The sequence below is a fragment of the Odontesthes bonariensis genome, chromosome 3 (genome assembly GCF_027942865.1).
Source record: "Odontesthes bonariensis isolate fOdoBon6 chromosome 3, fOdoBon6.hap1, whole genome shotgun sequence".
NCBI lineage: Eukaryota > Metazoa > Chordata > Actinopteri > Atheriniformes > Atherinopsidae > Odontesthes > Odontesthes bonariensis.
The window spans coordinates 1,373,530-1,398,493 of NC_134508.1; the positions used below are offsets into that span (position 1 = coordinate 1,373,530).

The window sequence follows — 24,964 nt, forward strand, 5'->3', positions numbered from 1 at the left end:
ATTCCCAACCCTAAGCAGACATGAAGGCAGATCAGGTCACAGATGCCAGTTTTCTGACCTTTTTTCCTTTTAACCTTCATATTGGATGAGAAACAGAGATCAAGAGGGTTCATGTGGGTACGAGGAGGGAAACTTTATGTAAACAAACAAATCTCTCCTCTGGCTTAAGCTGGAGTTACAGTTGACGCGTCGCTCACGGCGACCAAACGCTACGAATGGGGCACCGATTTAGAGTTTTGGCCACAAACTGAGCACCTGGTTCCCGGTGAGATGGAGAATAATCACCTCTCTGACAGTGCCAAAGGAAAACAGAACATTTCTAAGCTTTGTGAAAGTTTATTCAGGCCGGAGAAGTTGTGAGTAACTGATCCACAAAGCAGGTGGACGCGGTTACAGAAGGACTTACTTGGCGTTGTCGTCGCACGCATCTCCACAGGCGTCGTTCTTGATCTCTGAGACAAACAGATTTTAGATAACGGGTCACAGATATATATAAATATGGAGAGTGGTGCCAGTTTTATAGTATAGTCTGTGTAACTTACCTCCAGAGCAGGAAGGTCCTTTCCAGCCTTTGTAGCACACACACTTGCCGCTTCCCGTCAGACCATCTTCACACTTGCCGTGATCACACTCGCACTCTGTAACACACAGAACGTGACTCGTCTCCTCTCAGCTAACCTCTGTGAGCCTCATGCAGGGCGCTGGTGTCACCGGTTCGTCAGCCTACAGGTGTGCGCGGCCTCTTGGACCCAAACGTCGCTGAACATCAACTCAAAGGAGCAGCGAGGCAAGAAAATCTCCCCGAAGTGCAGTGAAAAGCTTTAGTTGGAGAGTTGAAATGAAGGGCCGACTACAGGAGGTGTTGACAAGCAACACAACAAAAGGGCGTTAAACTAAGTACCAATTTAATTCAGTTCAATTCAATAATACTTTATTAATCCCTGAAGGGTAAATTATATCACTGCAGTATTAATTATTTATTAAAGATCTGTTATTATTACAGACAGATAACAAAATAAACTAGAAAGAGCTGTTCCTGCGAAACAGCTGTGAGAATGCATGAGCTGAATTACCTTGCTAAAAAATCTTAAGAAGCTAAAAGATTTGAACATTTTAAAATTTGAATGGTGTCTCTAGCTGAAAGTATGCTGAAGTAGTTAAGATTTGAATGGATTTGAAGATAAAATTAAGCTAGAAACAGTTGAAATGGCTGAAAGTATGCTTAAATAGTTATATAAAAAAAAAAATTTATCTGACATGCTGGGGATGGAACCAGGGCCACCCGCACGAATGGGAGTTAGTGTTACCATTAAGCCATTTCGTTCTGTTAAACTGAAAGTGCATATAACCTGTTTAAAGACTACACAGACAGTCACAGTGCGAAGCTGCGGCGGTGCGGGACAAATCTGAGGCGCAGACTGCCTTCTAACACTTCCTGTGAGAAAAGTTGACCAGCTAGAAAAATAATTTTAACACCATTAGAAGCAGAAGGCTTAGAGGAAGTTAGCAAAGTAGTTTTACATCTGTGGAGTCAACTATAGTTATATATATAATAATACGGTATAATAATAAAGAGAAACAGGAACTTAATAGTGAGAATGCTTAATGCATTCTCACAAATATAAGCCAGCAGAGAGGAAGGTGTGGTAGAAACCTTCAGAGGTCTCCATCAGTAGGTTGGGCTGTTGTTTCTGTTGCTTAGCAACAGCTGAGCTGATGATGTCACACACAGCGTCAGCAGGTATTTTTTATTTATTTACCTTTATTTAATAAAAAATACCTGCTTATTGATAACTCAGGTGAACTCTGTCAGCAGACAACATGGACAGAAGCTCACAGCCAACAGTTCAACATCTGGGCTGCAGATGTGACATGTCCAGGATTACAGCATCCGTTGTTAACCAGCTCTGTGATCCTCCTCCTTTCCTGCTACCGCTCTGTCTGCGGTCTCTGTCTGCAGTCTCTGTCTGCCCGGATAGTCTTAAAGCTGAGCAGAGAGCTGTTAAAGCTGTTCCTGCAGCCAGGTTTCTGCCTGATATTCCTGCTCCAAGCTCAGTGATCTCACATTTCCCCTGATGATCAAGGGTAGAAACGGTTTAAATTTCCTCCTCCTTTTTCCTCCATTTTGTTCCCGCTCTGCGTCCTAGACGTCTCCTCTTCAACTCATCTTGATTTGGGGGTCTTATTCCAGGTATTACTTGGGCTTTGGAAAGCTCAGTTAGCTGCTCCAACGGGTTAACAACTTTCCTGTTGCCATGGTTACGCGTCATAACAGATGTAAAAAAACAAACAAACAAACAAACAAAAAAAAATTATTGGTAAGTCCCAGCTTGACCTGGGCTGTGTTCCAAACCACATACTTCTCCTACTACTCATACTAACTTTCTGAGTTAGTATGCGAGTTTGAGTAAGCAGAACTTCCCGGATGCATACTAGATTCTCTGAAATGTTGGGTATGCATCATGAGGTTACTACTCATACTCAAACTACCCAAGATGCAACGTAACGTGACGTCGCCGATCGTCATTTCCTGTCAAAACGGCAGTTTCAAGCTAGCTACAACGAGGGTAGGTTCACTTCCTGTTTTCAAAACAAAAGCACCAATTGTATGGTAATGGCTTTCCCTATGATAAAAGGCAACGGGTATTTTATTTTGTGAAAATAACCGGAAGTGCGTTAGCTCACTGCGGCTAGCTTTAGTAGCGCCGAATTCGTGGGAACAAAATTGTAAACAGCCGGTATTTTGTCAGGTTTTCAACACGTTGGGGATCTAAACGACTACTTTCTCACCTGAAAATGTTTCAAATGTTGCTAAAGTTTACAGAGTTTAGAGCTTAAGTGAAATCAGCTTCAGGCCGGCTGATTTCGGCTCGGGCAGGAGCGAAATGCATTGTGGGTAAATGCTCTGCATACTGTCTGATCGATGAGTATGTAGTATGCAAGTATGCAGTATGCAGTATGTAGTATGCAGTATGCAGTATGTAGTATGCAGTAAGTAGTATGCAGTAAGTTGTATGTAGTATGCAGTATGCAGTATGTAGTATGTAGTAAGTAGTATGCAGTATGTAGTAAGTAGTATGCAGTATGCAGTATGCAGTATGTAGTAAGTAGAATGCAGTATGTAGTATGCAGTATGCAGTAAATATTATGCAGTATGCAGTATGCAGTAAGTAGTATGCAGTATGCAGTATGTAGTATGCAGTATGCAGTAAGTAGTATGTAGTATGCAGTATGCAGTATGTAGTATGCAGTAAGCAGTAAGTAGTATGCAGTAAGTAGTATGCAGTATGTAGTATGCAGTATGTAGTATGCAGTAAGCAGTAAGTAGTATGCAGTATGTAGTATGCAGTAAGCAGTATGCAGTAAGCAGTATGCAGTATGTAGTATGCAGTAAGTAGTATGCAGTAAGTAGAATGCAGTATGTAGTATGCAGTATGTAGTATGCAGTAAGCAGTAAGTAGTATGCAGTATGTAGTATGCAGTAAGCAGTATGCAGTAAGCAGTATGTAGTATGCAGTAAGCAGTATGCAGTAAGCAGTATGCAGTAAGCAGTAAGCAGTATGCAGTATGTAGTATGCAGTATGCAGTAAGTAGTATGCAGTATGCAGTAAGTAGTATGCAGTATGCAGTATGTAGTAAGTAGTATGCAGTATGCAGTAAGTAGTATGCAGTATGCAGTAAGTAGTATGCAGTATGTAGTATGCAGTATGTAGTATGCAGTATGTAGTATGCAGTATGTAGTATGCAGTATGTAGTATGCAGCAAGTAGTATGCAGTAAGTAGTATGCAGTAAGTAGTATGCAGTATGTAGTATGCAGTATGCAGTATGTAGTATGCAGTAAGCAGTAAGTAGTATGCAGTATGCAGTATGTAGTATGCAGTAAGCAGTATGCAGTAAGCAGTATGCAGTATGTAGTATGCAGTAAGCAGTAAGCAGTATGCAGTATGCAGTATGCAGTAAGCAGTAAGCAGTATGCAGTAAGCAGTATGCAGTAAGTAGTATGCAGTATGCAGTAAGTAGTATGCAGTATGCAGTAAGTAGTATGCAGTATGTAGTATGCAGTAAGTAGTATGCAGTATGTAGTATGCAGTATGTAGTAAGTAGTATGCAGTATGCAGTATGTAGTAAGTAGAATGCAGTATGTAGTATGCAGTATGTAGTATGCAGTATAAAGTAAGTAGTATGCAGTATGTAGTATGCAGCATGTAGTATGTAGTATGCAGTAAGTAGTATGCAGTAAGTAGTATGCAGTATGTAGTATGTAGTATGCAGTATGCAGTATGTAGTAAGTAGTATGCAGTATGCAGTAAGTAGTATGCAGTATGCAGTATGTAGTAAGTAGAATGCAGTATGCAGTATGTAGTATGCAGTATAAAGTAAGTAGTATGCAGTATGTAGTATGCAGCATGTAGTATGTAGTATGCAGTAAGTAGTATGCAGTAAGTAGTATGCAGTATGTAGTATGTAGTATGCAGTATGTAGTATGCAGTAAGTAGTATGCAGTAAGTAGTGTGCAGTATGCAGTATGTAGTATGTAGTATGCGGTACGTAGTATGCGGTATGCGGTATGCAGTATGCGGTATGTAGTATGCAGTAAGCAGTATGCAGTATGTAGTATGCAGTAAGCAGTATGCAGTATGCAGTATGCAGTAAGCAGTATATAGTATGCAGTATGCAGTATGTAGTATGTAGTATGCAGTATGCAGTATGTAGTATGCAGTATGCAGTATGTAGTATGCAGTATGCAGTAAGCAGTATGCAGTAAGCAGTAAGCAGTACGTAGTATGTAGTATGCAGTATGCAGTAAGCAGTATGCAGTAAGCAGTACGCAGTATGTAGTATGCAGTATGCAGTAAGCAGTATGCAGTATGTATTATGCAGTAAGCAGTATGCAGTATGTAGTATGCAGTATGTAGTATGCAGTAAGCAGTATGCAGTATGCAGTATGCAGTATGTAGTATGCAGTATGTATTATGCAGTAAGCAATATGCAGTATGTAGTATGCAGTATGTAGTATGCAGTATGTATTATGCAGTAAGCAATATGCAGTATGCAGTATGTAGTATGTATTGTGTAGTATGTAGCATGTAGTATGCAGTATGCAGCATGTAGTATGTATTGTGTAGTATGTAGTATGCAGTATGTAGTATGTAGTAAGCAGTATGCAGTATGTAGTATGTATTGTGTAGTATGTAGTATGCAGTATGTAGTATGTAGTAAGCAGTATGCAGTAAGCAGTATGCAGTATGCAGTAAGCAGTATGCAGTATGTAGTATGCAGTATGCAGTATGTAGTATGCAGTATGCAGTATGCAGTATGTAGTATGCAGTATGCAGTATGTAGTATGCAGTATGCAGTATGCAGTATGCAGTATGTAGTATGTAGTATGCAGTATGTAGTATGTAGTATGCAGTATGTAGTATGCAGTATGCAGTATGTAGTATGCAGTATGTAGTATGCAGTATGTAGTATGCAGTATGGAGTATGTAGTATGCAGTATGTAGTATGCAGTATGGAGTATGTAGTATGCAGTAAGCAGTATGCAGTATGTAGTATGCAGTATGTAGTATGTAGTATGTAGTATGCAGTATGCAGTATGTAGTATGCAGTATGTAGTATGCAGTATGTAGTATGTAGTATGTAGTATGCAGTATGTAGTATGTAGTATGCAGTATGCAGTATGTAGTATGCAGTATGCAGTATGTAGTATGCAGTATGTAGTATGCAGTATGTAGTATGCAGTATGCAGTATGTAGTATGCAGTATGTAGTATGCAGTATGCAGTATGTAGTATGCAGTATGTAGTATGTAGTATGCAGTATGCAGTATGCAGTATGTAGTATGTAGTATGCAGTATGTAGTATGCAGTATGTAGTATGCAGTATGTAGTATGCAGTATGTAGTATGTAGTATGCAGTATGTAGTATGCAGTATGGAGTATGTAGTATGCAGTAAGCAGTATGCAGTATGCAGTATGTAGTATGCAGTATGTAGTATGCAGTATGCAGTATGTAGTATGCAGTATGTAGTATGTAGTATGCAGTATGCAGTATGTAGTATGCAGTATGCAGTATGCAGTATGTAGTATGCAGTATGTAGTATGCAGTATGTAGTATGCAGTATGTAGTATGCAGTATGGAGTATGTAGTATGCAGTAAGCAGTATGCAGTATGTAGTATGCAGTATGTAGTATGCAGTATGTAGTATGCAGTATGTAGTATGCAGTATGTAGTATGCAGTATGTATTATGCGGTTTTGAACACAGCCCTGGAGTCTGTGTACCAGCGGCATCTTGAACTCTCATCTCCTACGGTGGGAATTTCAGCTTCTTGCCTCTGGACAGTGGTTTGTGGTCTCAAAGCGCCACAGAAACGAGGGTTTGAGGGTTTGAAGTTGTGGTTTTAGTGAAGTCTGGACGCTCTCCGTTTTCATTTTCCATTTTCCTACCGTGTCTGTGTGAATTTTATCCAGTTTCTGGTGTCTGGTAGAATGGTTGCCGGCTCCACTAACTGCTGAAACAAATCTACCTCAGGGTATAAAATAAAGGAACTCGACCTGCTATGGTACAGGCCACACGGTGCTTTTTTCCCTCATCTTGCCTATGGACGTCTCGACATGTGGTCCGAAGCAGCCGGGAGTCAAACCACGGAGCTTCCAGCTGGCAGACGCCTGCTCTTCCTCCTGAGCTGCAGGCGCCCCCACATGGTGCCGCTTCTCATCAGACGAACAGCACTGATATGGAGTTCACGTCCTCAGGTGAGGTAAATTGGATTTACTGTCCAATCTCACATGAATACGCGCACTGTGGCTCTGCTCGCCACTTTCACAGGCCTCTCTGAATAAAATCTTGAGCATCACTTAGAGAAAAGTCACCGATGTCCTGCAGATTTTGCAGGTTGGAGAATGTTTTTCTATGTGAATTTAATGTTCCAGGCTCTTTTTCTGGTATTTGTGCCTCTGTTCAACAGCGTGGTAACATGTGCTCCTCTGCCCCCTGCTTCACAAATAAAAAGGCAGGAATCACCATAGCAACCACTGACTCAGCAGGTCATTTTTCCCCCTCGCTGCCCCCATAGGCCCTCTATGATCTCAGATATTCTTTCATCTCCGTACAGAACCAGTCAAACAGGAGAAGAATTCAGGATTTTAAGTCTAAAATCACTTAAAGGTGACCGAATATGGAAAAATACAGGGAGCCAGTGGTCAGCGAGGCTGAGAACCGGAAACCCCAAATAATAAATGTGCCATAGTCTAATGCTGCAGTCATTATAATGGATGTCTATGGGAGCCGTTTCTGTAATCTGCCATTGCAGAAAAACTAAAAAGCTGTAAAAACCGATGTTGTAGCTAATCAATGACATATCCCAGACCTAATAATCCCCCATAGAATATTTCACTTTGCACTGCATATATTGAAAATATAGCAGTTTTTGTGTGTTTTTTAACAGAAATTGGAGTTTACATCATATAAACCAGTATTTAAAGGGTTACATTTTTGAAAATAATTGAAACTTGGTGTTTATGATCAGAAATGAAGTGGAATAAAAGATTTATGGGGGAAAAAAAGGTGGAAAAAAATATTAATTTATGATGTTTTTAGGTCGTTTTAAAGAAATTAAGGATTTTTTTTATGTTGTTGTTTTTTTTTTCTTTAAATCAGACAAAGCAAAATATATATATATATATATATATCCAAAAATGAATGTTGTTGCTGATCATTGACATATCCCAGACCATGGCGGGGGAGAGGAACATTTTATCAGGTGTTGTAGGTGATTTTGAACAGGTGGGTTTTGAGCTGGCTTATGAATGAGGGGAGTGTATCGGAGTTCCGGATGGCGATTTATATCATATAAACCAGTTTTTAGAGGGTTACATTTTTTAAAATAATTGAAAACTTGGTATAAAAGATAATATAAAAAAATATAGAAAAGATAGAATAAAAGATCTATGAAAAAAAAAGTGGATAAAAATATTAACATGATGTTTTTAAGTTGTTTTAAAAAGGGGACAAAAAATGAAGTTAAGAAATGAAGTTGTGTTTCAAATCAGGGATGAGGGTTAAGTCTAAAATCGCTTAAAGGTGACCGAATATGGAAAAATCCCCTCTTTCTGTCCTTTGGAGCATAAAACAGATGCTGTTAGTGTAAAACTCCTGGTATGTTCTTTAGTTCCCCTTTGTTTTAAAGTTACTCATTTAACGAGCCGTTCTGATTTTCATTTCTAAAGTACGCCACTCCTTAAGTTGACTCCGCCTCCTCTATCAAGCCCCGCCCACTCACATCCATTTATTTTCTCCTTTAGCAGCAGCTAACGCTAACATCTTAGCCTGAACGCTAACAGCTTAGCTAATGAAGGTGACGTACACCAGCTTCTAAGGGGTTATTGCTGTTCCTTTAGCAGCAGCTAACGCTAACAGCTTAGCCTGAACGCTAACAGCTTAGCTAATGAAGGTGACGTACACCAGCTTCTAAGGGGTTATTGCTGTTCCTTTAGCAGCAGCTAACGCTAACAGCTTAGCCTGAACGCTAACAGCTTAGCTAATGAAGGTGACGTACACCAGCTTCTAAGGAGTTATTGCTGTTCCTTTCTGAAAGATGAACATTATTGTTCCCACATTACTTTGTTAGCTGAAGCTTATGTTATGTGCTCTGGGGTCAAAAGAGTAACTGTATCTATATATAGAGCCGTAGTGTTGTTGGTCTATTATCGCCCCCTTGTGGCAGAAAAAAACATGGTGGACAGAAAAGACTGTGTGTGTGTGTGTCGTGTTCAGGTGTGTGTGTGTGTGTGTGTGTGTATCTATGAGTGTGTGTGTGTGTATCTATGAGTGTGTGTGTGTGCGTGCGTGTTCAGGTGTGTGTGTGTGTGTGTGTGTATCTATGAGTGTGTGTGTGTGTATCTATGTGCGTGTGTGTGTGTGTGTGTGTGCGTGTTCAGGTGTGTGTGTGTGTGTGTGTGTGTATCTATGAGTGTGTGTGTGTGTATCTATGTGCGTGTGTGTGTGTGCGTGTTCAGGTGTGTGTGTGTGTGTGTGTGTTCAGGTGTGTGTGTGTGTGTGTGTGTGTGTGTTCAGGTGTGTGTGTGTGTGTGCGTGTGTGCGTGTTCAGGTGTGTGTGTGTGTGTGTGTGTTCAGGTGTGTGTGTGTGTGTGTGTGTGTGTGTGTGCGTGTTCAGGTGTGTGTGTGTGTGTTCAGGTGTTCAGGTGTGTGTGTGTGTGTGTGTGTGCGTGTTCAGGTGTGTGTGTGTGTGTGTGTGTGTGTGTGTGTGTGTGTGTGTTCAGGTGTGTGTGTTCAGGTGTGTGTGTGTTCAGGTGTTCAGGTGTGTGTGTGTGTGTGTGTGTGTGTGTGTGTGTGTGTATCTATGAGTGTGTGTGTGTGTATCTATGAGTGTGTGTGTATCTATGTGCGTGTGTGTATCTATGTGCGTGTGTGTGTGTGCGTGTGTGCGTGTGCGTGTGTGTGTGTGTTGCTCACTGGAGGAGCAGTTGACTCCGTAGCGTCCCGGCTCACAGTTCTCACAGTTGGTGCCATGGAAACCCTCGTAGCAACGGCAGTCTCCGTTGCCGTGGTTACCGTCCTCACACACCCCGTGATTGGAGCACCAGTTGCCGACGTCCCCGGGGCATTTGAAGCACTCGTGGCCGTAGTAACCGGGGCAGCAGGAGTGATCCTGCGGCACAAACATCCGAACCGAGCGTCTGATTTAGTGTTTTTAGGCCTTAAAGTCGGACATCGTTAGTCTGTATCTGTTAGCTGGTCCAGAGAGGAGGCGCCATGGCGACAGAAAGGATGGAGAAGAGACCACATTCTGCCCCGAAGACACGAGTAACTCTTTAATTCTGACACGCATCCATAAAATATGAGATTTATTTATATCTGTTTATATGTGTTGACTCCTCTGGGCTCTGCGTTAATAATAAAAGACGTTTCTTTATCACGAGCATCCGTCTCATTAAAGTGACTTTCTGCTGAAGCTTTGCTTCCACAGCATCCGTCTCTACAGCAACCAGAATCTAATCAAATTTATTTATATAGCACATTTCATGTACAAACAGTTCAAAGTGCTTCACATAAAATAAAAGCATTGCAGCAGGGAGTGGAAGAAGCATTAAAAATACATAAAAGAATATAAAGAGAAACAAATAAAATCATTTAAATGAATTTAAAAACAAGCAACAGTCCAGATAAGTTCAAAGATATCGTGCAGATTTCATGCATAGAAAAGCAGAAGGCAGGACGTGGTGCAAGAAGTTCACCGCGGAGACGTTTTCTTTACAGAACGGCAGGCGAGGCTTCTTTTTCACCATCTTTGTGTTTAAATCTTTTACTGTGTTCATCATAATTAGTGTTTTAATGCTTCTTCCACTCCCTGCTGCAATGCTTTTATTTTATGTGAAGCACTTTGAAATGTTTGTACATGAAATGTGCTACAAATAAAGTTGATTTGATTTGATAATTCAATTCATTTTTATTTATATAGCGCCAAATACAACAAATGTCATCTCAAGGCACTTAAATAATAAGATAAATAATAATAATAATAATAAAGTCCAATTCAAGCCAATTGGAATTAAATTAATTGTAATCATCATTATTTATAAAATAATCCAGTTCATTCATATGGAGCCAATTCAAAAACAACTTCCCAGCTAAGGAAACCAACAGATTGCACTGAAATGCACCCAAAAGAAAAAGCTGCGTCCTTACTGAGGCTACGTGCCCACGACAACGCTCTGAAGCAGAAACGCAGATGTCCGTTTTTTTCCTCCACAATTTATCTGCGTTCTCACGAGCGCTTGGGGTGGATATCTGTCTATCCATGGGAACAGGGAAAACGTATAAAACTCGCAGTTTGCCGATGTAGTATGCACGCCCCGGACGTAGGTGGCAGTAGCAACAATACCTTTGGTATTGTTATATGAGTTATATTGTTATATATTGATAAATATGAGAAATGCCTGTTTTGTGGCTACTTCCTCCGCGTCAGTTGGAAGAAAATGTTGAAGTGCGGCGGCACCAACAGTACGCCTTCAAACTTTGTTTGGACAGATGATGAGGTCCAGTTGCTCCTGAACACGACACTGAACTACAAAGCCAGGAAGGCAGTGGATAATGTGGACTGGGAGAGTGTTCAAAATAAATATAGTGAGATATGGGAGTCGTTCATGGAGAACTACCCACTTAACGTGTGCAAAAAACGCACTTCTGCGTTTTCAACTGTTCCTACGGCGACGAGAGGTTGGATCGTGTTCAAGATCTCCACTCTGGAGGGCGTTTGCGTTTTCTCCGTTTTGAACTCCTAAAAACGCCGTCGCCGTGTGAAAGATGGGCACATCTGTGGAAATGTTCTGCGTTTATCTGTCGTTACTGCTGTCGTGGGCACGTAGCCTGAGTGAAATGAGCTGGAAGTATCCGAGCAGCAGCCAGCCAGGAGCTCCAGTGCTTCCCTAATCATCTCGTTTAGCAGAAAAACGAGACAATTCTGTCCCACAATTCCTTGCGGCTGCAACTTTTACAGCGACGCTCGTTTATTTTCATCCAGTCGCACCAACAGTGATGCGTAAATATGAGGAAGAGCGTGAGATTAATATCTTATTTCCATCTCTAAAATGATTAATTTTATCTTATATGTTACCACTAACACCATATTTGATTCTATTTATTTTATTACCGTAATAAACTGTGCACCTTACATCCTCCCTTTTTTTTACATTACTTATATATATTTTTTAATATTTTTTATATTTGCACTCTTTGCACTGTTTTTGGTGGCTTTGAATTTCATTATACCACATATAATGACATAAAGGCATTCTGATTTATTTGAAATAACTTTCTTGTAACAACATGATAAGATTGCAGCAGACGAAGTACCTAAAGCGATGTTTTGTGGATTATTTATTGAACTTTTGTAGTTTCAGAGCTGCAGATCCTCATCACAGCTGAGTGGTCGTCTTATTCCAAACACCTTCATTTAACCCCCCCGTGAATCCCCCTTTTCACAGAGCGACGACAGGACCGGACCCTCTGGCTCACTCGTGGTAAATATTCGCAGTTAGTTCGAGCTTCTGGATATTTTCCTGGAGCTCTTGGCATGAAAAATATTCTGAACAGATCTGGAACAGATGCTTCAGACGGCTGCACCGTCACCTCGTCCCTCTGGATCATCGGCGCATGTGTCAAAGTGAGAATTTCAGATTTCGCAGAGACGGATCGATCACATCGTACAGTGAGCGTTACGGTGAACATCTTTTCTGCGAGGAGATTACGATCCTTTACACGGTGGGAAACGTTCAGAGGAGTAAGCTGAAGGTCGACACACACAAAAAGCAGCGAGAAGTGCCGTAAAAACCTTTTGTGGGACATTAAAATGAAGGATTAACTGCTCACTAATGGAGTATTTTACGAGGATTAAGAAGATTTAGGGCTGGGCAACGATTAAAATGTTTAATCTAATTAATCACATGATTTCCCTGATTAATCACGATTAATCGCATTTGTACGCAGAATCCAAAAATGAATCCAAAAGTACCGCATAGCTTTTAGCATTTAGCTTTATTTTAAATGTGCTGCCATATGAATGAAAGTGCCATAACATTTGTTGTGCAAACACACTTTTAACATCAGCATCTTTCTGTAGTTTTTATGTAGAAGCCTCGCTCCACTGTCTGTTTCCTTGAATGACTTGCTGCTATCAGTTGTGTGTTTTGCCTTTAAGTGATATTTTAGACTGGAACTACTACGCTGAGAAGACAATTCAACTTGGCAGAGTTTACAGATGACTTTGGTTCTGTCGACTCCGCCGTCTGGAAGAACTTTAAAATGAAAATGGCCGAGTAAAAGTTCCGTACCCTTCTCCATGTTTGGTGGATCCGCCGATTACTTTCTTTTCCTGTTCCACAGCAGACAGCAGCAGACTTTTACAAAATAAAAGCCTGTGAGCAGCAGACTTTTACAGAATAAAAGCCTGTGAGCAGCAGACTTTTACAAAATAAAAGCCTGTGAGCAACAGACTTTTACAGAATAAAAGCCTGTGAGCAACAGACTTTTACAAAATAAAAGCCTGTGAGCAACAGACTTTTACAGAATAAAAGCCTGTGAGCAACAGACTTTTACAAAATAAAAGCCTGTGAGCAACAGACTTTTAAAATAATAAAATAAATTAAATAAAACCTGCGTTAATGCGCGATAAAATATTTGTCGGCGTTAAATAATTAACGAGTTAACTCGCCGAGCCCTAAGAAAATTATGTCACTACCAAAATATTTATGGGCAACAATAATATTTTCTTCTTTGTCATCTATAACTAAACTCATTAGTTAAGTGATGAAGCTCTGAGGTGAACTGGAGGTCTTTGCAGCAGTTACATTGTAAGACTCATAAAACGGTAAAAGCGTAGGCTGACCGTGGTTAACCGAAGACATTTGATGACGCAGCCTCGCACAGACTTCTTCCTGATTCCGATCCGCTTCCTGTAGTTACAGTTGGGCTTCATGTTGGCAGCAAACTGCTCTTTGACCTGCAGACACAACCCAAACGGACAGCTGTAACACGACACCGGCTTTCATTCACCGACGGAGCAAAGCTGAAAAAACACAAACTGGAATCAGACAGATATTTCCCTGGATGGGTTTTAGGTGAATAAACTGGGCTGTAGCCGGTGGTATACGCTGGAAACAAACCCCGAGGAACAAAACAACAACAACTGTGGTGGACATCCACACGAGAAAAATGGAGAATTGACTTAATCTCTGAAAGCATAGATGTGTAAAAGAATGGCTCGATGTGTCACGTCTGAGTTTAGAACGTCCGCACAAGTCGGCCATCTTACCACAGGGTGAGATGTCCGGGAGACAGTCAAACCTGAGGTAACCATAGTTACGCTAAGTGATCTGCTCTGACGCTATTACTCTTATCTCGCAGAAATCTCCACCATTTTACACTATTTTACATACTAAAAGACCCTGTGCCATATTTTATTTATTCGGTCATCTGTGCAATAATTCACGTCACTACTGTGCAATATCTTTTCTATTTATGGTCAGACTATGTGCATGCAATGTGTAATTAACACAAGTGTAGTGCAATGTGGGCAATAACTCAACCATAGTGCTATAACTTATTTTATTTAACTCTCTTTACTTTGTATATCTTGTATAGCCTATATTCTTTTTCACACTTTGTTTTAGATTATTCTATATTAATTATATATTAATGATATATTATATTAATTATTCTATATTATACTGTATTTTAGATTTATAGAGATCCTATGTGTGTGTTTGGAGCTACTGGGGACTTGAATTTCCCTGAGGGAGTCATCCCAAGGGATAAATAAAGCTGAGTCATGGGGCAAATAAACGTGAAATATTTACGTTTTTATTTAAATAAATAAATATGGACTTCGTCTGTAGTGTGATAATTAGCTTACTACTTTGATGTTTATAATAACCTAAATGTTTGAGAATTAAGCAAGTTACGTCTCGAATGTTTGAATGTTTCACCATCAACACAACAAGAGAGCTGCCTGTGGTAAGATGGCCGCCATCTGCGGACGTTCCACTCCGTTGCCTAGCAACGCGGACGAGACATCTAGCCATTCTATACATATCTATGTCTGAAAGTATCTGAGATATTTGATCAAATTTGGGAATATGCTAATTAGTCACGTGACTGTACAGTTACTCAAAATAAAAATAAAAAAAGCAAAGTCGTTTCCAATCCAACCTTCTGGGAAACAGGAAAAACAACCTTTTTTTTTAAATTTTTTTATCCATATCTGTGGTTTGAGGTTAGTTATGGAAGGTTTTACATCCACGGTGCAGGAAGGAGAGGTTTCTGCAGGTCTTTCATCCCGGCAGCTGTCAGACTTTTCAACACTGATCATGTTGTTGCCTTTCCATGATAATCCACCACTCAGAGAGATTTTTCTCTTATATTTTATTCATTTCAACTTCATAATGTGCAATATTATTTATACGAGGTCACTTTACTTTTCGGTCACTTTACTTTTTAGTGCTTGCTTTTTCTCTTTCTTTAAATTTATTTTTCATGTGAACTTCCCCGTTGTGGGATAAATAAAGTATAATCTAATCCAGAGGTCTTCAACAGGGGGTCCGCGGAGGTACTGCAGGGGGGGTCGCCAAATCTTTGGTTGATTAGACGATTTTTAACATTTAAAAAATAAATAAATAAATAAATAAAAATTTCAAACAGTTTTTTCTCACAAATTGTGTGCAAACGTGTGCCATCCACAGATGGTTTGGGGATTCATTGTCCCATCTACATGCATGTTTAAAGTTAAAATCTGTGGATTATTTGAATAGCTCAGTGTTGTATGTTTATAAAAGGCAGTGGCACGGCCACCCTGTACCTTGCACATGTTTAAAATAAAAACATGAATATATTAACCTGTGTATTATTTGAATAGCTTAGTATTGAATGTACAATAACAGAGTAGCTATGTTTATACACGGCACTAGGCCCCGTTAAATATAAAACACAATTGTATGCCATAGAAATAGTAGGGGGGTCCCTGCTCCAACTCTCCATCAGTTTGGGGGTCCCTGGCCTGTAAAACGTTGAAGACCCCTGATTTAATCTAATCTAATCCAGGGATGGGCAACTTCCATGATAAAGAGGGCCAACATTTTTTCAGCACTATCATTGGAGGGCCACATGACCGCGCACTTCCAATAATTGGATATGAAAGATGCTACAAATGATTCTCAATAAGAACACATTTTATATGAATTTATATCTGTGTGTTTATTGCACCAACATATACAACTATTTTCTGCATATAAATGCATTTTAACACGTCCTTAATAAGCAACAAAGACAAAACATTTGCTTAGAAAAAAGTGCAAAAAGGAATTTGAACTCCTTCATAACAAAGAACAAAACTGAAGAGGTACTCTTCTTCCCATTTTGGCTGAAAAATGTGATTTTCTCGGTCAAGTTTTCTCTTTTCGCCGCTGCTAGTGGCCATGGCTCTGGACTTTCCTATTCGCTGTTGCGGAGAGCGGCCCGGGCCCCGCGACTGTTTGCGTATGGCGCGCCCTCTATCGGTCAACAGTATAATTACAAGTTTTTATTGTTTTTTTAAATATTAAATTATTATTGATCTATTTGCGGGCCGTACTGAATGAGGACGGCCAGTTGCCCATCCCTGATCTAATCTAATCTAATCTATGTAGGGTGAAAGGAAATTGTGAGAACAAGAATTAAAAACGTCTTATTTTCACCACAGAACTCTTAGGAGAAGCCAACATGTGCAGTCACATCCAACAAATGGAAATCAAAAATGGAAATCTGGCTTCAAAGCTGGAAGTAAAACAGAACTTTGACTCTAAAAACAACTAAAAGAAGATAATAAGGGCACACCTGCAACACTTTTCTCAGCCCTTCTTTTAAAAATACCTAAAATCAATCCACCTGAGATCGTTTTTGAAGCCATAAACATTTCGTTGATGCTGCAAAGGTGTTATTTTATTCTCTTACTGGTCTGTAGCCGAACAGGCAGCGAGGAGGTCCAGTACAGTCTGCGCAGCGACCCTGGACGTACAGAGAGAAACAGGCTGGAATTAAAGCAGCAAACATCCAAACATTCGGCTTTATTTGAGCTTATTTTGTCTCTTTAGGGTGCAGCTCAGGTCGTGTTGGAGGTGAAGAAGAGACACGTCTGATTTTCATGTTTCACTAAACACAAAATAACTCGGCTTACTAAAGAAGACTGAACCCTTCCTGCCTCCACAGGAACCCAGAGGAGATGCTGATCAATGCTCTGATTAACTGATCATCAGTCAGTGTGAGCACCCCAAGAGCTACATCTCAGACTCTGCGGGCCTCAGTCAGCATGTTAAAGGTTAAAGGTCAGAAACCCCAAGAGCTACATCTCAGACTCTGCGGGCCTCAGTCAGCTTGTTAAAGGTTAAAGGTCAGAAACCCCAAGAGCTACATCTCAGACTCTGCGGGCCTCAGTCAGCTTGTTAAAGGTTAAAGGTCAAAAACCCCAAGAGCTACATCTCAGACTCTGCGGGCCTGGATCAGGGGTTCACTTAATTTCTCAAACACTGCTGCTACCAGCTGCTGGATCAGTGGTTCACTTAGTTTCTCACTGCTGCTACCAGCTGCTGGATCAGGGGTTCACTTAAGCTGGGCATACACTGTGCGATTTTTGGCCCGATGTCGACAAGATTTTCACTCGTGCGACTATTTTGGAGATCGGGCCGAGTTTTGGCTCAATCGTGCGTCTCGCATCGTGTAGTATACATGGGGTAACGACAAACGATTAAGCCCTCCCGACCACCTCCCGATCGATCGGATGAAAATCAAACTTGTTTGAAATCCTGGTCGCCCCTCGTGAGGCTCTCGCACAGTTGAAGCAGCTGGACCAGCCGATTGACCTCATCCTGTCACACTACGCATGCGCAAACATAGGCACGGAAGAGAAAAATGTCAACAGAAGAAGAAGAAGACAACAGAACAGCATGGCGGCGACCGAGTCCGACGTGTCGTGTAGTGTGAGCAGCCAGATCGCATCAGACCATCGGGTCGTACAGTGTGAGAACAGGAATCGTGAGCTGTGACGTTTTATCCCTTGCGATTCACTTGTACAGTATGAGCAGCAGCTGAATCACGCAATTGAAAAAAAATCGCACAGTGTATGCCCAGCTTAAGTTTCTCATTCACTGCTGCTACCAGCTGCTGGATCAGGGGTTCACTTAGTTTCTCACTCACTGCTGCTACCAGCTGCTGGATCAGGGGTTCACTTAGTTTCTCACTCACTGCTGCTACCAGCTGCTGGATCAGGGGTTCACTTAGTTTCTCACTGCTGCTACCAGCTGCTGGATCAGGGGTTCACTTAGTTTCTCACACACTGCTGCTACCAGCTGCTGGATCAGGGGTTCACTTAGTTTCTCACTCACTGCTGCTACCAGCTGCTGGATCAGGGGTTCACTTAGTTTCTCACTCACTGCTGCTACCAGCTGCTGGATCAGAGGTTCACTTAGTTTCTCTCTCACTGCTGCTACCAGCTGCTGGATCAGGGGTTCACTTAGTTTCTCACTCACTGCTGCTACCAGCTGCTGGATCAGGGGTTCACTTAGTTTGGATTTACTAAGTTCTATGACCCATCTTGGTGTTTAAAACCTTATAATTGAGGCTGCACTTTCTCTCATGACAGTTAATCTTTCTTGTTTCCTTCCTTCCTTCCTTGGTTTCCTTTGTCCTTACATCAACATGCAGGTAGACCGGTTTTCTGCATCTGTTGCGCCGGACTTGGAGGACCTGCGGCAGCACCATGATGACGCCGTACTGCGTCTCAGTGAACGCGCCGTCGAGAGGAACGTTGTTCACAACCGTCTGCAGGAGGAGAAACGGGTCACTGCGGGCTGATAAAGTCTCAAACATTCTTCTTCTACAACAACAACAGAACGGGCTGAAGCTCATCAAGTTTCAATCTGTAATAAAAATCATGTTATGAATCATTCAAAGCATTTTTAGATCCCATCACCGTCTCCTGCCTTCATTTAGACCAGAGATACAGAGATACTCAATGTGCGGCTCCTCAAGCTTTAACTGGCGGCTCGCACTCGCATAGTAGCTTATAACAATATGCTAACAATACTTTTTTTCAAATAACATACAGCGAATACTGCACAGTATTTAATATTTTTATTAAGTTTGAGTTTTTGTAGTATTAAGTATTTTTATTAAATTGGTGTTTCCTAAAGGGGGCTCTGTTAAACCTGGCAACGCAGCCCGCTTAAACCACCGTCACACTTGACCGCAGAGCATGCTAGCTCCTTTAGCCAGAGCACGCTAGCTCCTTTAGCCAGAGCACGCTAGCTCCTTTAGCCAGAGCACGCTAGCTCCTTTAGCCAGAGCACGCTAGCTCCTTTAGCCAGTGCACGCTAGCTCCTTTAGCCAGAGCACGCTAGCTCCTTTAGCCAGAGCACGCTAGCTCCTTTAGCCAGTGCACGCTAGCTCCTTTAGCCAGAGCACGCTAGCTCCTTTAGCCAGTGCACGCTAGCTCCTTTAGCCAGTGCACGCTAGCTCCTTTAGCCAATTAATTTAATTAAAAAAGGGCAAAAACCAGCACAAAAACCAGCACAGAAACCATGCTCATCCTGAATGTCTCACTATGATTACAACAACAAACTACAAATACAACATGAAGAAAGTCGAGCACATGCACGCCAGCTGCCGCTCATCCCAGTATTAAGGTAAATGTGGTCTGAATTGAAAATGTATTGGCTGTGTTGTTTCTCTTTTTGTGGGATGTTTTATATGTAGAAATGCATATTTGCAAAAGGGGACTTTAGTGTTGTGGTAAAAGTGGCTCTAACCTTGATTTTGCTGCCAATGTGGCTCTTGTGGAAAAAAATAGTGAGTACCACTGATTTAGGACGACACACTAAGAAAACTCTTCACATCGCCCGGTTCTTGTCATTGTTCTTGTCATTGTTACCCGGTTCTTGTCATTGTTACCCGGTTCTTGTCATTGTTCTTGTCATTGTTACCCGGTTCTTGTCATTATTCTTGTCATTGTTACCCGGTTCTTGTCATTGTTCTTGTCATTGTTACCCGGTTCTTGTCATTGTTCTTGTCATTGTTACCCGGTTCTTGTCATTGTTACCCGGTTCTTGTCATTGTTCTTGTCATTGTTCTTGTCATTGTTACCCGGTTCTTGTCATTGTTCTTGTCATTGTTACCCGGTTCTTGTCATTGTTCTTGTCATTGTTACCCGGTTCTTGTCATTGTTACCCGGTTCTTGTCATTGTTCTTGTCATTGTTACCCGGTTCTTGTCATCGTTACCCGGTTCTTGTCATTGTTCTTGTCATTGTTACCCGGTTCTTGTCATTATTCTTGTCATTGTTACCCGGTTCTTGTCATTGTTCTTGTCATTGTTACCCGGTTCTTGTCATTGTTACCCGGTTCTTGTCATTGTTCTTGTCATTGTTACCCGGTTCTTGTCATTGTTCTTGTCATTGTTCTTGTCATTGTTCTTGTCATTGTTACCCGGTTCTTGTCATTGTTCTTGTCATTGTTACCTGGTTCTTGTCATTGTTCTTGTCATTGTTACCCGGTTCTTGTCATTGTTCTTGTCATTGTTCTTGTCATTGTTACCCGGTTCTTGTCATTGTTCTTGTCATTGTTACCCGGTTCTTGTCATTGTTACCCGGTTCTTGTCATTGTTCTTGTCATTGTTACCCGGTTCTTGTCATTGTTCTTGTCATTGTTACCCGGTTCTTGTCATTGTTCTTGTCATTGTTACCCGGTTCTTGTCATTGTTACCCGGTTCTTGTCATTGTTCTTGTCATTGTTACCCGGTTCTTGTCATTGTTCTTGTCATTGTTACCCGGTTCTCGTCATCGTTACCCGGTTCTTGTCATCGTTACCCGGTTCTTGTCATTGTTACCCGGTTCTTGTCATCGTTACCCGGTTCTTGTCATTGTTACCCGGTTCTTGTCATCGTTACCCGGTTCTTGTCATCGTTACCCGGTTCTTGTCATTGTTACCCGGTTCTTGTCATTGTTCTTGTCATTGTTACCCGGTTCTTGTCATTGTTCCCCGGTTCTTGTCATTGTTCTTGTCATTGTTCCCCGGTTCTTGTCATTGTTCCCCGGTTCTTGTCATTGTTCTTGTCATCGTTACCCGGTTCTTGTCATTGTTCCCCGGTTCTTGTCATTGTTCTTGTCATCGTTACCCGGTTCTTGTCATTGTTCTTGTCATTGTTACCCGGTTCTTGTCATTGTTCCCCGGTTCTTGTCATTGTTCTTGTCATCGTTACCCGGTTCTTGTCATTGTTCTTGTCATTGTTACCCGGTTCTTGTCATTGTTCCCCGGTTCTTGTCATTGTTCTTGTCATTGTTCTTGTCATTGTTCTTGTCATTGTTACCCGGTTCTTGTCATCGTTACCCGGTTCTTGTCATCGTTACCCGGTTCTTGTCATTGTTACCCGGTTCTTGTCATTGTTCTTGTCATTGTTACCCGGTTCTTGTCATTGTTCTTGTCATTGTTACCCGGTTCTTGTCATTGTTCCCCGGTTCTTGTCATTGTTCTTGTCATTGTTACCCGGTTCTTGTCATTGTTCTTGTCATTGTTCCCCGGTTCTTGTCATTGTTCTTGTCATCGTTACCCGGTTCTTGTCATTGTTACCCGGTTCTTGTCATTGTTCTTGTCATCGTTACCCGGTTCTTGTCATTGTTCTTGTCATTGTTACCCGGTTCTTGTCATTGTTCCCCGGTTCTTGTCATTGTTCTTGTCATCGTTACCCGGTTCTTGTCATTGTTCTTGTCATCGTTACCCGGTTCTTGTCATTGTTCCCCGGTTCTTGTCATTGTTCTTGTCATTGTTACCCGGTTCTTGTCATTGTTCTTGTCATTGTTACCCGGTTCTTGTCATTGTTCTTGTCATTGTTACCCGGTTCTTGTCATTGTTACCCGGTTCTTGTCATTGTTCTTGTCATTGTTACCCGGTTCTTGTCATTGTTACCCGGTTCTTGTCATTGTTCTTGTCATCGTTACCCGGTTCTTGTCATCGTTACCCGGTTCTTGTCATCGTTACCCGGTTCTTGTCATTGTTACCCGGTTCTTGTCATTGTTCTTGTCATCGTTACCCGGTTCTTGTCATCGTTACCCGGTTCTTGTCATCGTTACCCGGTTCTTGTCATCGTTACCCGGTTCTTGTCATTGTTACCCGGTTCTTGTCATCGTTACCCGGTTCTTGTCATCGTTACCCGGTTCTTGTCATTGTTACCCGGTTCTTGTCATTGTTCTTGTCATTGTTCCCCGGTTCTTGTCATTGTTCTTGTCATTGTTCCCCGGTTCTTGTCATTGTTCCCCGGTTCTTGTCATTGTTCTTGTCATCGTTACCCGGTTCTTGTCATTGTTCCCCGGTTCTTGTCATTGTTCTTGTCATCGTTACCCGGTTCTTGTCATTGTTCTTGTCATCGTTACCCGGTTCTTGTCATTGTTCTTGTCATTGTTACCCGGTTCTTGTCATTGTTCCCCGGTTCTTGTCATTGTTCTTGTCATCGTTACCCGGTTCTTGTCATTGTTCTTGTCATTGTTACCCGGTTCTTGTCATTGTTCCCCGGTTCTTGTCATTGTTCTTGTCATCGTTACCCGGTTCTTGTCATTGTTCCCCGGTTCTTGTCATTGTTCTTGTCATCGTTACCCGGTTCTTGTCATTGTTACCCGGTTCTTGTCATTGTTCCCCGGTTCTTGTCATCGTTACCCGGTTCTTGTCATCGTTACCCGGTTCTTGTCATTGTTCTTGTCATTGTTACCCGGTTCTTGTCATTGTTCTTGTCATTGTTACCCGGTTCTTCTCATTGTTCTTGTCATTGTTACCCGGTTCTTGTCATTGTTCCCCGGTTCTTGTCATTGTTCTTGTCATTGTTCCCCGGTTCTTGTCATCGTTACCCGGTTCTTGTCATCGTTACCCGGTTCTTGTCATTGTTACCCGGTTCTTGTCATCGTTACCCGGTTCTTGTCATTGTTACCCGGTTCTTGTCATTGTTCTTGTCATTGTTACCCGGTTCTTGTCATTGTTCTTGTCATTGTTACCCGGTTCTTGTCATTGTTCCCCGGTTCTTGTCATTGTTCTTGTCAGTTACCCGGTTCTTGTCATTGTTCTTGTCATTGTTCCCCGGTTCTTGTCATTGTTCTTGTCATCGTTACCCGGTTCTTGTCATTGTTACCCGGTTCTTGTCATTGTTCTTGTCATCGTTACCCGGTTCTTGTCATTGTTCTTGTCATTGTTACCCGGTTCTTGTCATTGTTCCCCGGTTCTTGTCATTGTTCTTGTCATCGTTACCCGGTTCTTGTCATTGTTCTTGTCATCGTTACCCGGTTCTTGTCATTGTTCCCCGGTTCTTGTCATTGTTCTTGTCATCGTTACCCGGTTCTTGTCATTGTTACCCGGTTCTTGTCATTGTTCCCCGGTTCTTGTCATTGTTCTTGTCATCGTTACCCGGTTCTTGTCATTGTTACCCGGTTCTTGTCATTGTTCTTGTCATTGTTCTTGTCATTGTTCTTGTCATTGTTCTTGTCATTGTTACCCGGTTCTTGTCATTGTTCCCCGGTTCTTGTCATTGTTCTTGTCATCGTTACCCGGTTCTTGTCATTGTTCTTGTCATTGTTCTTGTCATTGTTCCCCGGTTCTTGTCATTGTTCTTGTCATCGTTACCCGGTTCTTGTCATTGTTCTTGTCATCGTTACCCGGTTCTTGTCATTGTTCTTGTCATTGTTACCCGGTTCTTGTCATTGTTCTTGTCATTGTTACCCGGTTCTTGTCATTGTTCTTGTCATTGTTACCCGGTTCTTGTCATTGTTCTTGTCATTGTTACCCGGTTCTTGTCATTGTTCTTGTCATTGTTACCCGGTTCTTGACATCGTTACCCGGTTCTTGTCATTGTTCTTGTCATTGTTACCCAGTTCTTGTCATTGTTACCCGGTTCTTGTCATTGTTCTTGTCATCGTTACCCGGTTCTTGTCATTGTTCTTGTCATTGTTCTTGTCATTGTTACCCAGTTCTTGTCATTGTTCTTGTCATTGTTACCCGGTTCTTGTCATTGTTCTTGTCATTGTTACCCGGTTCTTGTCATTGTTACCTGGTTCTTGTCATTTAGGTGGAACTGGACCTCGTATTCGGTGCCCAGCAGAGTGCTTTTCATCATGCCGTCATCCAGTTTGTCCGGGGATAGAAGCACTTTGGGAATCACGTGGTACTGAAACACGTCCGAGTCCTGGAGACACAGAGGAAACTCCTGATGATCACAGGTCCTGGTGTGATGTGTTTTTATCCATCACAGCAGCTTTACAGGTTCATTACAGGATGTTTCATTCATCAGACAACTTAAATGGACACTTATTCAATCAAAATGATAAAAAAAAGCCCTTTAAGCTTCTACAAAGTCATATTTAAAGGGACAGTTCGCCTCTTCTGACATGAAGCTGTGTAACATCCCATATCAGCAGCATCATTTCTGAACATCTTCTTCCCCCCTGCTGCGTCCTGTGAGCAGAGTTCCAGCCTCGTTTTGGTGTTGATGAAGGTAGTCCGGCTAGTTGGCTGGGGTTTAAAAAATAAAGCATTTTGCTTCTCAGAACAATATGCGTTCAACAGAGTAATACATTTGCATCACAAAATGGTTCTCCAGGAAAAAGTCAGAGCTCACAATCTCTTGGCCCTATTTTCTCCCCCTTCGTACAGACGTTAAAAGACACTTTTTGCTTGAAATAAGCAAAAAAATCTGCCAATGGAACTAGTGAAAATCGGCTTGTCAAGATTTCTTGAAATAAAATGTGATATTTAGGACTTTTGAGATAAAAGTGATCTTGAAATTAGCTTAAAAACCTCTTCAAATGAAAAAAAAAAGTTTGTTTACTAAAGGACTGAAAATGGTAGAAACAAACTTTTTTTTCCTGATGAAAGAAGAGAGTCTACTCTGTCGTTTGGTAATTTCGGTGTGTACATAGTCATAAGACACACTTTTCTGTGGGTCTTGGAAAATCAGTCAAAATACTGTAAAACACTTGGCAGTATGGGTCTCTGCACTGAAAATGGCCGGCAGCCAATGAGTTAAGAAAAGAGGGGATGCTTGTGCTGTTGTCAAATGTTCCACCTGCTTACATCCATGTTTTTACACTCGGGGGGTAAAAAGGCAGCTGGTGTAATGGCACAGACTCTTGGACTGGCTGGAAAACAGAAAACACCTGAAAGGGGAACCTGTTGGGCCATGGACCGCGCCAACAGACTCAGGAAGAAGTCCGGTTTCTTTCTACAGACTCATAGAAATAGAGAGTAGAATGGCCAATGAACGCAACGGCCTTGGGAACGGTGGCGTCAACAGACCGCCATCTTGGAACATGTCTAGCGCCGCCGAGCGCTGCATTGAAATGAATGAACATCAACCGGAACTAAGCCGACATACGGAACTAAATCGGCG

At 41.7% G+C, this 24,964-nt stretch overlaps 1 protein-coding gene across 1 annotated transcript in view; it reads right to left on the bottom strand.

The window, feature by feature from the left end:
* stab1 (stabilin 1) overlaps window positions 1-24,964 on the bottom strand; it is a 175,137-nt gene that overhangs the window by 60,183 nt on the left and 89,990 nt on the right. The window contains exons 34-40 of the mRNA XM_075460052.1: window positions 23,627-23,761; window positions 18,240-18,368; window positions 16,506-16,559; window positions 13,408-13,521; window positions 9,477-9,672; window positions 543-638; window positions 407-452 (exon numbers count right to left, since the gene is read on the bottom strand). Coding sequence (XP_075316167.1) covers window positions 407-452; window positions 543-638; window positions 9,477-9,672; window positions 13,408-13,521; window positions 16,506-16,559; window positions 18,240-18,368; window positions 23,627-23,761 — 770 coding nt within the window. The remainder of the gene's footprint in view (window positions 1-406; window positions 453-542; window positions 639-9,476; window positions 9,673-13,407; window positions 13,522-16,505; window positions 16,560-18,239; window positions 18,369-23,626; window positions 23,762-24,964) is intronic.